Source organism: Acomys minous, assembly GCF_964271855.1.
Source record: "Acomys minous genome assembly, chromosome: 12".
Taxonomy (NCBI): Eukaryota; Metazoa; Chordata; class Mammalia; order Rodentia; family Muridae; genus Acomys; species Acomys minous.
In genome coordinates, this window is record NC_140493.1 from 41,249,288 (window position 1) to 41,265,041 (window position 15,754).

At 39.5% G+C, this 15,754-nt stretch overlaps 1 protein-coding gene across 1 annotated transcript; it reads right to left on the reverse strand.

The window, feature by feature from the left end:
- Positions 1-1,639: 1,639 nt before the first annotated feature.
- Positions 1,640-15,312, reverse strand: LOC311580233 (uncharacterized protein). Its single transcript, XM_084751620.1, has 4 exons — positions 15,302-15,312; positions 12,948-13,037; positions 4,984-5,073; positions 1,640-1,908 (listed from the first exon to the last, which is right to left on the reverse strand). The coding sequence occupies exons 2-4, from the start codon at positions 12,965-12,967 to the stop codon at positions 1,647-1,649; spliced, it is 372 nt and encodes a 123-aa protein (XP_084607746.1). The 5' UTR covers positions 12,968-13,037; positions 15,302-15,312; the 3' UTR covers positions 1,640-1,646.
- Between the last annotated feature and the right edge of the window lie 442 nt (positions 15,313-15,754).

The following is a 15,754-nucleotide window of genomic DNA, read 5'->3' on the forward strand; positions in this document are numbered from 1 at the left end:
ATCTGCATATTAGCCCAAGGGGCATGTCCCACGAAAGCCTTCACTTAACAGGAAACTGAGACAGAGGGGAGGACATTCTAGTGGGACTCTAGATGATAGAATCATGGGAGAATGGTAAAGTAGAAGGATCCAGAGGGTCCTAGAAGCCTACAAGTAGAACATTATGATAGGCAGATTTGGGCACAGGGGTCCCGCTTAAACTAAGGCACCAGCCAAGGACAATACAGGCGGTAAACCTTAAACCCCTACCCAGATCTAGCCAATGGACAGAACACTCTCCACAGTAGAGTGGAGAGTGGGATATTACTTTCTCACATACTCTGGTGCCTCACCTTTGACCATGTCCCCTGGAGGGGGAGACCTGGTGGCACTAAGAGAAAGGACAGCAGGTTACCAAGAAGAGACTTGATACCCTATGAACATATACAGGGGGAGGTAATCCCCCTCAGGAACAGTTATAGGGGAGGGGAATAAGGGGAAAATGGGAGGGAGGGAAGAATGGGAGGATACAAGGGATGGGATAACCATTGAGATGTAACAAGAATAAATTAATAAAGGAGAAAAAATAAATAAATAAAACTGTGAAAACAAACAAACAAACAAACAAACAAACAAAAAGTCTACTGCTAGCTTTTTTTATTTCCTAAAAATGCTTACATATGACTTGGCTGGCTCATAGTTTCATGTGTATCATGTCCTTACTTCTATTTACCTGGGGTTTATTGTGTCCATCTTTCTCCCACTCTTAAGAAGAAGTATATAAAAGTGTGAACAATTTTTTTTGTGTCTAAATGTAAGTATCTAGAGGTAAAAATATTATCCTCTATTGCTGACTTAGCTGTGCTGGCAAAACTTTGAAGCATTATATGTTGATTATAATTATTTGAACTATTTTAATGATTCCTGTGATTTCTTCTTCTGGCTGAGTAGTTTTTTAGAGGTATTATTTTAGTTACTGAAATATTCACACAGTATTATCTTTATTATATAAGTGTTCTTCCTTCATATTCATAAGTATGGTCTGTAAGTACCAAGTGATTCTGGGTGCTACAGGACAGACATGCTCACCATGTGTACAGCTGGCTCTGGGTCGAGGACCCACAGGGAATGCCCTCTCACATCCCAAGAATTTCTCTATGAATTGTGTGCCTCTTTTTGTTGCTCAGCCCTGTAAACTCCATGAAGTGCATTAGCAGTCCCCAACTCTAATCTACCCCATATGAGGGCATTTCCTCCTTGGGTTTCACCTGCTGTGACAGGCAACAACCTTGAAAGTTCCCCCAGGCGGGGAGTTAAGAAAATATGTTGCTCTATGTAATTCAGTCCTGATACCCTATTCTTATTGTTTTCCAAAACTCACTTCATTCCTTTTCCCTGGCTTTGTAGAGAGATGGCGTGTGCTCTTGAACATCGTAGAGCAAGAATGTGTTCTTGGAAGTTGCATTTCAAATGAATGCTTTTTTAGTTTAACATAATGCATTTAGCTTATTTTTATCAGAACCGTGTTTATGGTTTTAATTTTTCTTTCCATGTCTACTCATAATTTCTTCTTGTTTATGAACTTGGAAGGGAACCCTGTTATTAATCCCTTTCCCCGTTTACAAGCTTCCATCACTGAACAAAGAGATTACGTCTGTGATTCTACCTCAAAGCTTTCTAACAAGACTTTCACCTGAGGCTGTTTTAAGGTGATGCAAAGAGTCAGAATAGGGTGATGGGTTTAACTTTATGGCGACTACGAGTGCCTTTCTAATTGATTTACTTAAGTACAGTGTTATCATCTCACCAGTTGTGGTTCTTTTCCGGGGAGACCTGGAGAATTTAGACAGGGTGGAGGGACTGTAGCTCCCCTTGCATGGCAAACATGGCTCTTGCAGGCCTTGCCCTTCCCGTATTCCCTGTTCCTTGCTAAAAAAAACAAAAACAAAAACAAAACAAAACAAACAAACAAAAAAACCCTTTAAACTACACTCTGAAAGCTAGCCACTGAGGTCCATCCTTTATTTGGCTACTTTGTCCTCCTGAGGCTCACTCCCAAGATCCAGCTATCAAAATATTGAAGTCCAGCAATCAAAAGTCCCCTTGTGACTTCCCTAATTAACAAGCCCAATTAAAATTAAACACCTCATCTTAACACATGGTTTCCACTTCTGCCTTTATTAAACTGCCATTTTCCATGTGCCATGTCTGTCCCTCTGGGACAAATATCCCTCCCCGCCTCTTCCTTGTCCCCTTTCTTTTCTCCTTCACCCTCTACCTCCTGCTTCTATCTGTCATTCCCTGTGCTTTGTCCCTCTGGATCAAATAAATTATTTTTGTGCTGAGAACTTGGTCTTGGGCTCTCTTGAGCCAAATATTGATCTCCTCACAGGGAGCTTAAGACAGACCAAACGTATGGTTCCTCTAATGTGTGTCTTGGCCAGCCCATGGATATAATTGGAGTTGCTTACAGTGGCATGGTCAGAAATAACCTACAGGAGTGTGGGCCATATATGGGCAGATAATAGAAGAGTTGCTCCCACCACAGCAGTTGTTAACCTCTTCTGAATTCTGGGGGAGGAATGGGACACATCTTATGCTGCACTGCCATGTGAGCTCACCCCCCACTTCAGTTAGGGAATGTTACTAGGCTCAGTCCTGTGAGGTCTCATGGGGCAATGACACTGCTTTGACTTCATGATGGCAATGGCTGTCTAGGCAGAAGGACAGAGGTCCACACTAGTGCACTTGATGCCACCTCCCATCCTCCACACTCTGACATGGTGTGTGCCCCCTGGTAGTGTACTGAGTGTAATCCAGTTCAGCTGCCTGGCCTGATACTCATGTGAGTAAACATCAGATGGGACAAGCCTGCTTTGGTCTTGACTGTGCCCACATGCAGGATAGTCTGTTTCAAGTAAGTCACTACCTTGTCTGTGCTTTAAGATAATTTTTTAACTCCTGCTCCCCAAGGGTGTAGCCATCAGGGCAGGGTCTTGCTGTACAGCTTTTGTTTAGCCATTCTTGTTCCTACTACTTGTAGAATGCATCCACAAAAGTGCTGAATTTGTAAATTTTCCCTTTCTCTAGAACATACACCCCAAATACTTTAAATTCTTTGTTATCCACACATTGAAGCTTTTATCCAATCTGAATTTTAAAAAAAAGGTTTTATTAGGTCAAATGTTACCAACACCATGTTTAGTGTTAAGATAATACCCAGAGAGCTAAGCATGGTAGATTTTTTTCCCCCTGTTAGTCATTTATAACCATTTGAGTAGTAGCGTTTGCTTTAGTTATTTGATTTATTTTTTTTAACTGACTGGTTCTTTTACATATTTCAAGTAAATAAGGCTGGGGCAGTGAATTCTGAACTATTCTAGCTTCTGTTGACTTATGTAAATTTATCAGTCATCTATAATTTAAAATCACTCATGGCAGGGCTTTTGGGGAAAGCCAATCTTCATACTCGGTAGGATATAAAATAAACAACTAAAGCTGGGTAGGAATCCCAGGCAGAATTATATGCAAAATTATATGACACCAAAAAAGGGGAAACTTTGTGAAAAAAAATTATCAGAAGGTAGTGTGAACATGCAAAGATGGAAATGGGGATAGAGTTAGCTGGGAGATACTTTCACAGAAAGACTGTTTTCAAAGGAAGATTACGTAACATTTGTATACGGACAATTTAGAATTTGTGGTTTACACCCCATGGTAGTGGGGTGTAGGGGGTTCTTTTTGAATAACAACAAGGTGTTGTCTACTGTGACATCCTGTCTCTTTTTTGTTTGGTGCAACAGCTCCTGTGGCGTTCCTTTCTCAGTAGACAGCATCATCTTTTTGGAGCCCCATCCTACACTTCAATTATTGCCTCCTTATGCACAGGGCTGTCCATGGGGCCTGAGCTTCCAGGAATGGGATGGGTTCATACTCAGAGAGTAACCTGAGCAGTAGGTCCATGTGGACTGCTGTAGATTAGGAAGGACTTTGATAAATACACACACAACCTAGTTGGTTGTACACAAGACCCTTGGAACTAAATAGCTTCTAAGACAATTCTGTATTTCATTATTTGAAGGCAGATCCTAACACCCCCCTATCCCCCCTCCACCTCAGGCATGCTTTCAGAGACAGGAAATTGAAAGACCTAGCAGACAAACAGAGGGACTTACAAGCTTCTTGAAATGAAATCGTTGCTTTCAAAAATAACTCAGAGGGCTGATTTTACTTTTTTCTTCAAGAGGGAATATAAGTAGGCACAAAGTCCAAAAGGCTCTCTAGTCCCAAGCAAAGAAGAAACTTGAATGGGCCACACACCTGTCCTTATTTGGAAAACCTCTGATCATCAAGTCAGTTATCACAAATGAAAAAAAAAATCTTACCAGCAACATTAGCAAATATCTCTTGGCATACAAAAATCACCATTGTCTCAGCCTTGTACTGAATTTTCTGAATTAGCTAGGAATTTCCCCCTTTCACCCCCAAATAAACAGACTGAGATGAGAAGTTTTAAGACTTCTGCTGTTGGGAAAACCTTTTGCTCACTAAGTGTTCCTGTTATTCTTGTGAACTCATGATCCTAGTTGCGGTTCAAAGTCGTTTAGAAAATCTGTATCTAAACTTAGAAGAACAGAATTTTTTATTATAATTTATTCAGGTTACATGCCGATTGTTATCCCCCTGGCCTGTATCTTCCCATTCCTTCCCTCCCTCCCTCTTTCTCTCTTTCACCTATTCCCTTCCCCTAGATGTTGACAGAAGGGGACCTCCTCCCCGCTACCTTACAGCCACAGCCTGTCAGGTCTTATCTGGGTAGTCTGCTAGAAGACCAGAATTTTAAGGTGTCAATAATCCCACAGAGAATTGTTTGTATAACAGTATATCCATATTGGAAATTAACATCTCGCTATGCAGTTGGTTATAAGTTTCCTGGGAAGCTTTGTTGTTGCTCTTTTTTAGTCCACGTTGTTATTCTAGGGGTTAGACACAAAAGTTACTTACATTTTACACACGACACTCAGATGTTCACTGATCGTGTTGGCCTGGATTTGAGGCTCTTTCTTTCTTTCACTATTCACCTCATTTGAAGACCTAAAATTTGGAAAACAAGATAAGGATACAGAAAATATAGTGCTAGGATTTGGCTGCATTTACAAGAAGAGATGGAAACAAAATTTTTTTTTCAAATATAAGGGAATAGTTCTTTTTCTCTACAGTTTTCTTTTTTAACTCTCTTGCTTTGTATCCTGGCCCACAGATCCTATACATTTCTTTCAAGTGGTTCCCAGCTTGATTTTGTGAGCCCAAGAAACATGCTTTGTATATATTTGATCATGACCTGGTAGTTAGTGATACTTGGGCCACAGTCAGAGGCATTGGCATCTCATTCATTTGAATGGGTTCTTATATGTTGCTGAAGTGATCAGCAATGTGTAATAAGATAAATCTTGAGGTTGTGATCTGCAGATTACTGTGGTTGTAAATCATTAGGTTATCTTTTCTTCCTCTTTGTCTCTGCGTGAGGGAAAGAAAGATGCTGGGATACAAAGATTGTGACCTTAGATTTTTTTTTTTTGACAAAAATTCAAACTGTAAATATTTAATCAAGGATTTTGAAAAAAATTTCAGAAAACTCTTCTTTTTCTATCTTTGAATATGGGTATAAAAACTTATACAAGTGGTGCTAGTGTGTGCCTTTAATCTTAGCACTTGGGAGGCAGAGATAGGCAGATCTCTGAATTCAAGGCCAGCCTGGTCTATAGAGTGAGTTGGTTCCAAGACAGACAGGGCTACACAGAAAAACTCTATCTTGAAAAACAAACAAACAATAACAACAGCCAAAATTTTATTTTAGTGACATAGCATGCAGAAGACTGCAAGTGAGGGACAGAGAGAGAGAGAGAGAGAGAGAGAGAGAGAGAGAGAGAGAGAGAGAGAGAAACAGTATATTACCAAGAGGCAGGGAAAACATGGATGGACAGATCCAGGTCAGTGGGGAAGAGAGGAAGTGTTAAATCAGCAGATAAAAGAGTATAGTGAGAACCAGGGACCAGGCTATACGAATGGGCTGCTGAAGTGGCTTGTGTTCAATGGACTCCAAATTCAACACAAACCAACAAGGATGCACTAAGAAGAGGTGAGTGAGAACGCTGTTCTCAACATCATAGAAAACAGTCTGAAAATATCTTGGCTTTTGTCTTGGAACAAAGGCTCAAAGAGGAAAAGGACTTAGAAAATAAAATAAAACAGAGTGTCACCTTTTGGATTAGATGATGGATGTAGGAACCTAGCTTAAGGAGCATGTGAGAGACTTCTGTTAGCTATGGAGTAGAGGATGTGTTCCTGGCAGAGGCAGTACCAAGTATCTCTTTATTCTATATTTTGATATACTGGGTGTGTTCAGCTTCCATCGAATTGCAGACAAGAGTCAATTTATCCACTAAATTGACATGCTCTCTGAAAACCTGCCATGTGTGGAGTAGGTGATGGGAGATAAGCAGACGGAACAGGAAAGCATGTTTTGTTGTATTTATTAAATACGACAAATTTTATAAATAAGCTTACTTATTTATAAATACTTGAATTTAAATAGGTGTGTTATATAGAGCCTTAGAAAGTCATAAGCAATGTGGGAAGTGATGTAAATTAAAAATAATTTGAGAGTTCCAGACGTCAAATCCAAATGAACAGACAAACTGAGATAATAACTTTAAATTTATTAAAGTTTGGGCAAGCAAGAATTCAGTGGGTATGGCACAGGCAGTTTTATGTGGTAAAAAGGTGAAGTGCTCTTGTGTATCGTCAAATAAGATGACCAGTGAAGAGCACCATAGAAGCTAGCCTAATGGTAGAGTTAAAGAAATGAAAGAGTGAGAAAACCAAGACCCAAAAGCTGCAAGGAAGCAAAACCACACTGGTTTTATCACAACATCCCAGAAAGAGGAAAAGCCCAGGGTAAGGCACCGAGGCAGGGACATACTGATATCTTGAAAAGCAGAATGATGGGGTCTGCTTTCCAGAGCTTTCCCCAGTGAAGGCTGCCATTTAACCTGGTCCTTTGTTATGTTATCTTATTATATCTTCAGGAGTAACTAGAATTGATTTCTCCATGCCATCAAATCATTCAAGGCCTTAGGATTGCTGTAACCAACATAAAATGGCATAGTATTGCTGTGCCAGTCAGTTCTGATCGTAACTCTAATTTGTTCTGGTAACTTCTACCTCCTTCCCTTGTAACACATCTCTTGGAATACTCACTCTCGGAATAAAGGATTTTATAGTCACTCTGCTTGGAGAATCCCAAAGCAGGTGGAGATGCCCCGGTGAGCTCTGGTACACAGCTCCAGCTAAGCTTCCAGAATGAAGTGGGCCACCGTAAATATCAAACCCAAAGAGCCTTCAGATAGCCACTGATTTGGTTGATACTGGGCTACAACCACACAAGAATTTGAAGTGAAATGTGTAACTGGGGTTGAGTTATAGCTCAGAGGTAGAGTGTTTGTTTGTCCCGTAAATCCCTGTGAGTAACTATCAGGTACCACAAAATAAAGGAAGGAAGGAAGGAAAGAAAGAAAGAAAGAAAGAAAGAAAGAAAGAAAGAAGAGGCAGACTTACTTGAAGTAACTCAACACATAGAAACAGATAAAGGAGATGCTAATCTTTTATTTTTAAAACATTTAATTTTGAAGTGGATTGCTATGGAGCAATGGATGACTATAATAAATAACTAGCAAATGAGTTTGAGACAAATGAGCAAGGGATAATCTCATAAGAAGTGGCAAAGTATATAATGGGAGGTACAGGTTCAAGAAAAAGCTTGGGTAGCAGATATTGCATGTGGAATTTCCAATGGAAATACCAACTACGTTATAGGACAGTATAATTTTAAAGTTACTGATCTGTCAGGATTGAAGATGTGAACGAGAGTCACCAGCACCTGGGTTGTTGCTGTTTTTTTTTTTTTAAATCAATGCTGCATTCTTGATCAGAATGTAGCTTAAGGCCCTTCTTCAGCATTCCAAGGTGGAGAGGTGGGAAAAAGACTGAGACAAAAAAGTAGGTGAGAAGTTACAATGAAAGACACTGGCACGGTGCGGGGGGTAGGGAGGGACTCTAGACCTTTAGGAATGTGCTCACTGGAGGAATGAGTTTGTGAGAGATCAGGCAAGACACAAGCTGAAACTGACCTCTGTATTCAGCAGTGTGGGCTCAGTTCAGCTCACTAATTGTTTCTGTTCCTCCTACAAACAACGCAGTTAACCATCTAGGATCCATCAGGTACTTCTAAGCCTTGGAGACAGTGAGCCAAATGAAATGCTCCTCCAAAAAGTTTATGAGTACTCAACCAATTAGACAACATTTACTTTACAATTACTACATCTAAGACGTTGCGTTAAAGACCACGAGGAATAGAAGTGTGATGAGAGACACGTGCTTAGCCTAATTGGAATCCTTAAACAGAAACACAGACTGTTAAATTGTACTGTACGCAAACCCTGTAAAACATTTCACTTCAGTAAGTGGCAGTAGAGAAGACTACATTCTGTAACGAAGGAATCAGTAGCATAGTTTGGAAAGATCTAGAAAAATCTGGAAAAGCTTCATGAACATAAATATAACTATAAAAAAAAAATCAGGGACAGGGAACACATCGGGTATGCAGTAGAGGTCACCGAATGGCAACCTGAGAAAAAGAAAATGGATACACACAGCATATCTGAAAACATGGGTGAAATTGAGTATTTTCCTAAATGAAGTGAGTCAGTAACAGAAGGACATATATGCATTAATCCCACTTATGTGACGTATCTAAAACAATTAAACATATAACTGATTTTAGGTACTTAAGGGACTTCTTGGAACACATTCTCTGAAGAATAGATTGGACTAGTTTACATTTAGAATTGTGTAGCCTTTTTTGTATATCTTATTTTATTTTTTAAATTAAAGTGTTCCTCTGTCTTTGGACTTTTCATCTGGCATCAATACCTCTACCTTTTAGAAATATGCAATCTTCTAACTCCTATTTCTGCAACGACAACAATCTCTAAGAAAAAAAAATGCATCCCAGTTCTCAACATATGCATGAATTGAACATAATAAGGCACACAAATAGATTATGAGACAAGAAACACATGATCAACTAAGTAGTCACAAGGCTTTTGACAAATCTCAACTTTCCTTTAAAAGCTCCAAAGAACACAGGAACAGAAGGGACATACCTTGCCATAAGAAAGACCAGATATAAGAAGTGTATAGATGTTACTTTACTAAATAGAAAATGGCTGAAAGCATTTCCACTAAAATCAGGAACAAGATAAGAGGTCCAACTCTTTCTCTTCTTATTCAATATTATTCTCAAAGCCTAAGGCCAGCGAGACAAGGTAAATTGATAAAAGGATACAAATAGAAAGGAAAATATAAAAATTTCCCTTTTTGAGACCAATGCTGTCCTATGCTTGGAAGATCATAAAAACTACCAGAAAATTCTTGAATCATGTAACACTTTCAACAAAGTAGCAGTATATAAAAACAAATACACAAAAGCAACAATTTTTTATATGCCAACAATTAACTTCTTGAGAAAGAAATCAGGAAACAATTCTGTTTGCCATAGCTTTAAGAAAAGCCAAAACAATAAAACTAAAACAAGATAAAAAAAAAAAAACCAAAACCAGAACAAAACAAAAAAGAAGAAAAAAGAAAAGACAAGAGAAAGAAAGATAAAAGAACAAAAACAAAACAAAAACAAACAAAAACCAAAAGAAAAAAAGAAAAACACTCAAGGAGAACATCAATGCCTACAATGAAAAATTTGATGCATAGAGTAAAGAAGTTACAGAAAATACTAATTGATGTGATGGTGTCCCATTTTCATAGCATGTCAGAATTCATATTGTGAAAGTGTCTTATATTACTGTTCAAATCTGCAGATTCAGCAAATCTCCATTAAAATGCCAATGACTTTCTTCACAGAAGTAGAAAAATCAGCCCTGAATGTCAACCAGAAGCACAAAATGCCCCCAAATTACTACAGCAATCCTTAGCAGAGAGACCAATGCTGAGGCACCACAATATATTGTATTTGCTCACAAATAGACATATAGACTAATGGAATAGGAAAGAGGGCCACACAGCTGCAGCAACCTAATTTTTCACAAAGGTATTAAAACATACATTGAAAGAAGACAATGTCTTCAAGAAACAGTGCTGAGAAAACTGGATATCCACCTAGAAGAATGAAAGTAGGTCCATTCCTCCCACCTTGCACAAAACCAGTTCAAAGTTTATCAAATACAATATAAGCGCTGACATGGTGGAAGTGTCTAGGCAAATATAGAGAAAACACTTCAACATACAGGTGACGGGAAGGACTTTCTGACAAAGGATGCCAATAGCATAAGAAAGAACAGTGAAAACTGATAATGAGTACATAAAGTTAGAAATGCCTTTTCACTGGGGGGAAAAAAACAGTCACCAGAGTGAAGAGACTATCACAAAAATGGGGAAAGTTTTTTTCCAACTATACATTGACAGGAGGTTAATATCGTAGGATAAATAAAGAACTGTAACAATTAAGCACTAAAAATCATCTAATCAATAAATGAGATACTGAACTGAAGAAACATTTCTCAAAGGGAGAAATAAAAAGAGCATAAACCCTAAAGAAAATCTACTACTATTATTACGTTGCTAAATGCACATGTTATCACACCACCTTCTAAATACTCACCACTATATATGTATGTTAGTGTTGCTCTCAGCCCACATCAAAGACATTTCTCTTTGCAGCCAATGGCAGTAAATACAAAGATGCACAATTAGTGAAGGAGCAGAGAATAAGCAATGGTAGAGTGCCTAGAGCTCAAGCCTCAGTAACATCATAGAAGGGAGTTTGGAAAGACCGATAGCCAGAGGAGGAATGCCGTGAGAGTGTCTTCCGGACATGATATGGCCACTGGACCCGTGAATTCACAGCGTCAGTGGGCACCTACACTAGGAGAAGCCAGTCAGAATGCTCACATGGGCTGGGCCTCTCATGCCCCTTGCATGCTTTCCACCTGTCTTCCACCACGCTCCCTCAGCCTTAATGGGAATGGTATAAATGCATTGCTTAGGGCTGGGCGGTTTGCTGCTCTGTCAATTTAGTTAACCATCAATAATTAATTCTTTATATGCGAACCTACTTTACAGAACTGAGTTGTTAGCCAGCCTTCGTATCAGGAATAGATGAGTGGGATTGACTATAGGACCCTAATGCAAGACTCCACAAACACAACAATCTGATTTTTGATACAGATGCCAGAAATACACATCAGAGAAAGGACAGCATCTTCAACAAAGGGTGTTGGGAGACCTGACTGTCAGCATGGAGGAATGACGCTAAACCCTTATTCCTTGCTTCACACAAAACTCAACTCAATGTGGATCAACTATCTCAACAGACCTAATAAACTTAAAAAAAAAATGCTAGAGGAAAAGGCACAGAGAAAGCTTCAAGAAATAAATACTTCCAATCGGTTCTCTGAATGTGAGAAATCCTTTCCTAGCTATATATACAACAGAAGTTTAACAATGAGAACATACCAATAACTCAAAAAAGGCAAACACCAAGAAATCAAACAATCCAATTAAAAATAAATTAACTACACAACTAAACAAAGAGTCCTCAAAACAAGAAAATATAAACGTCTAGGAAACATTTTAAAGCGTGTCCAGTGTTTTAGGTAGAGTAAACTATTTTAAGATTCCATTTCAGCTGGGCATGGTCACACACACCTTTGATCCCAGTACCTCTGGCAGAAGCAGGTGGATCTTTTCATGTTTGAGACCAGTTTTAGTCTACGTGGTGAGTTCTAGGCTGGAGAGAGCTACAAATTAAGGATCATTTTTCACTGAAAAAAAAAAAGATTTCATCTCCCCCCAGTGAGAATGGTTATCATTGGGAACACAAGTGACAATGAATGCGGGTTTTTACTGGAGTGGGAGTGAAATCTAGTGCAGACACTTTAGAATTAGACACCTGTCTGGAGACTCCTAAAATAAAAAAAAAAAAAAAAAAAAAAAAAAAAAAAAAAAAAAAAGAACACTGCTATATGATCCAGCTATTTCATCCTGAGCACATACCAAAGGGCTCTCTACCCTATTGTAGGAATACTTGAATACCTATTTTTATTTCTGCTCCATTCATGATAGCTAGGAAACAGAAACACCCTAGATGCCCATCAGCTGATGAATAGACGAGAACGTAGTACACATATGCAATGGACTTTTATTCAGCTGCAAAGAAAAATGTAATTATGAAATTTGCAAGCAAATGGATGGGAGTAGAAAAGTGACCTAAATAAAAAATACGAAAGACGGTTTGGAGGAAATCACCCAGCATGACTAGATGTTGCTGTCCCTAGAAACTGTGGGCCGCTGAATATAGTTTCTAGTCCTGGGTGTAAGAAACCGCCATAGGAGTGGGCCAGGGACTCCTGGAAACCCCGTATATGAGGTCCTAGTCCTTTTGGCTGTTCATTAGAATGACAAGGTAGGGTCCTATTACAGGTGACAATATATATGGTGGCTGCAGGATCAAGCAAATGCAGTAGGACACTGAGGGGGGGGGGGACTTCCTCATGCTGTCTCACAGTGAGGCCACCAGAGGGTGGTTAGTGGACTGCTGGGGGAAAATAGGCGTTCTGGCTCTTGCTATAATCAGAAGTCCAGTGGGAAAGATATTCCCACTCGAGCGACGGTAGCTTGACTCTGAGCAGTAAGAGTAAACAATCGCTCTCTGTTTGGATTTGAGGTCTTCTCCATGAAGAGGGAGAAGGGTTGTGACTCATGCCAAGCACTTTCATTTTTTAAGTCTTTTTCAACCTTTTACCTTGTTTGAAACTCCTTCGTCCTGTCCTGTAACTTAGAGACCTCCCTTGCTTTGCGTTCCTATGCATTAAAAGCACGAACTCAGCACTTACTGTGTGCATAACTGAGACATGAGCACAGCCCAGCGGTGATCCTCACACAGCCTTCCAAATCCCAGACGGATGAGGCGTTGACTTAAATCCCTGTGGACAAAATAAAGCAGGAAAATGCTACGCAGGTGCAAGCAACTCACCGGGTTTCTCAATTCTGAATTTTATTTATTGGCACATGTCTCAGTGTTAGATAAACTGGCCAAATTAAAATGTATAATGTTTATTTTTACTAATTGTTTCCTAAATACTTTGTTACTATAATTTTTGAAAAAGTTATTTATTTCGTAATTATCTTTTTTAGTATTCATGGTTTTGTGTCATCTTCTTCCCTATTTTGATGTCTTTTATTTTTTTCTTATTTGCTTCATGTTTCAGGTAGGATAGGAATATTGTAAAGGGGTAGGTATTCCCTTAGTCATAGTAATAGTGGGAATTTATACATCCTTGCTGGTAAATTACTCATTCAATGTTACTACATTATAATTTAAGGGCATTTCATTTTTTTATAAAGCATATCTCTAGATCTCTTTGGGTACACTTTATTGCGTTTTCTTTTGAAATTTAGAAGACAGCCTTTTTAATAGAAGTCACCAGGATGTTTACAATAAATGTGATAATGGGCACCTTTCCCATCGTCTCTTACTTTTATACACTTACTGTATTTATCTTTATTAATGTATGTGGTGTGTGTGTGTGTGTGTGTGTGTGTGTGTGTGTGTGTGTGTATGTTGAAAAAAGTAAATGTAGCTCATATAATTTTTTATGTTTTAAAATATGGTTAGGTATTTAGGACTCTATTTTTAATTGTTTTTATTTTAACTGTCAAACTACTTCTACTGTGAGAAACAGAGATTTAGGCACCTTCTTGACCTCAGCTTGTGCTAGCTGATGCCTAGTTTAGCAGGTCAGCCTACAAGAGCAAGTATCCGTAGGTGCTTTCTGTTGGAATGGCTGAGTTACAGGTCAGTGGAAAAGGCATGCAGGGACCATGCTAATTCTGTCTTTCAGATGTCTTCCTCAGCATCCCCGAGGAGGAGGAATGCATTAGTAAACTCCTGTTTGTTCTAAGAGCCTTTCCTGCACAAGTGCAGTGAGTATAGCACTGAACTTCATACTCACACACATGCCTTAGCACTGTACACTACATTAGTACATCTCAAATCCTCCAACCCATATAGACATAAAGGAGACTTTGGGGAAAAGAACTACTCAGGAGTCTGAAGACCTCTGTTCTGATGAAAACAAAAAGCCTTCGGTTTAAAAGATACAGAGACGAGGGTAGGGGGAAATCATTATTAGCTACTATAAAGTGAGTAGCAAATTGAGGTGGCATCTGGGATTTGGTGGGTTAGCGATCCTGCAGACCTGAGCTAGCCCAAGAGACAGTGGAAACAGGGAATGGGTATGGGGCCAAGGCAGATGCTTTATAAGACTGGCCAATTTTCTGAAGAAAATTGAAAGGTACGACCAAATTAATACATTGAGTTAACCGAGTTAACCATTGTCTCTTCTCTGAACGTGTGAAACACACAACTCTGAGAACATACATTTTGTGGTTTAGCTGTAAGCTGTAAACAGGGGAGGGGTGCTTGAGGCTTTAAGCTTGTTTTTCTTCTTTGCAGAAATGTTTTCAGCCTGTTACATCTTTGTAACTTCTGCAGAAACAAATCCCACTGCAAGCCAGCTTTGTTCTGCACAGCTCTAGGAAACAGATGCCACTGAAACAAGATGCCCCCTAATTCCCTAAAGCCTGAGAAGGGTCCCCCATATGCCCCTTGCTTTGTCACCTCAAAGGCAGTCAGCCTAGAATCCAAGAGAATGGGAGTCTTGCAATCTCCGTGACTACTAGATACAGCTCTTAAGAATGTACTGAGGAACAGTGTGCAGATGTGAGAAAAACAATCTCAGAACTGTTGGTACAAAGGGGAGAACCACTGGCTATCCATGACTTCAGAATTTTGCAGCTTTGGCTTATTACTACTAAGCAGGAGAGTGTTTAATCTTCCCCTTTAAATCAGTTTTTCTACCTCCTTTACTATCTCTTAAAGTGGCAAGTAACCATATCTATACTCAGACAAATGATAAACTAATTAAGCATGTAGGTTTATAAAATCACAAAGAGGCAAAAAAAATTTCATAGCTTCCCTAAGACTAATGCAATTTTATTGTCTATATCTCAAACCGTAAGTGGAAAGAAGTCTAACCCATCAGAGACTTATTCCTTAATTAATTAATCAGTTAATCCACTTTACATCACAATATTAGCTCCCTCCCTCCTCTGTGCCTTGTCCCACCCTCCCTCTTTCCTGTATCATCCTTTCCTACCCTTAGAAATGGAGAGCTGCTCCACATACCTGTCCCAGCAATCAAGTCACATCAGGACTGAGCACATCCTCTACCTCAGTGGCCTGTCAAGGCAGCCCTGCCAAGTGGAAGTGGTCAAAAAGCAGGGAAGTCATTGTCAGAGACATCCTCTGCTCCTCTGACTAGGGGGCCCACATGTAGACCAAGCTGCTCATCGGGTACACATGTGTAGGGGACCTAGGTCCTGTCTATACATGGTCCTTGGTTGGTGCTTTAACTTCTGAAAGTGGCCCTGAGCCCAGGTTATTTGGCTCTGTTGGTCTTCTTGTGGAGCTACTGTTTCCTCTGGGTCCTTCTACCCTTCCTCCTGCTCTTCCATAAGGCTCTCTCTGCATCCCTCCCAATGAAAAATCCAAATAGATCCATATTTATTACCTTGCACAAAACTCAAGTCCAACTGGATCAAGGACCTCAACATAAAACCAGAAACACTAAATCTATTA

Excerpts from the sequence above, each read along its gene's own strand:
- LOC311580233 (XM_084751620.1), bottom strand. The coding sequence starts at position 12,967 with ATGTCTCAGTTATGCACACA. Across the intron at positions 5,074-12,947 it reads ATGTCTCAGTTATGCACACA|GTCTTCAAATGAGGTGAATA; the intron begins GTAAGTGCTGAG and ends TCCAAATTTTAG. Across the intron at positions 1,909-4,983 it reads CTGAGTGTCGTGTGTAAAAT|CAAGGAACAGGGAATACGGG; the intron begins GTAAGTAACTTT and ends TGTTTTTTTTAG.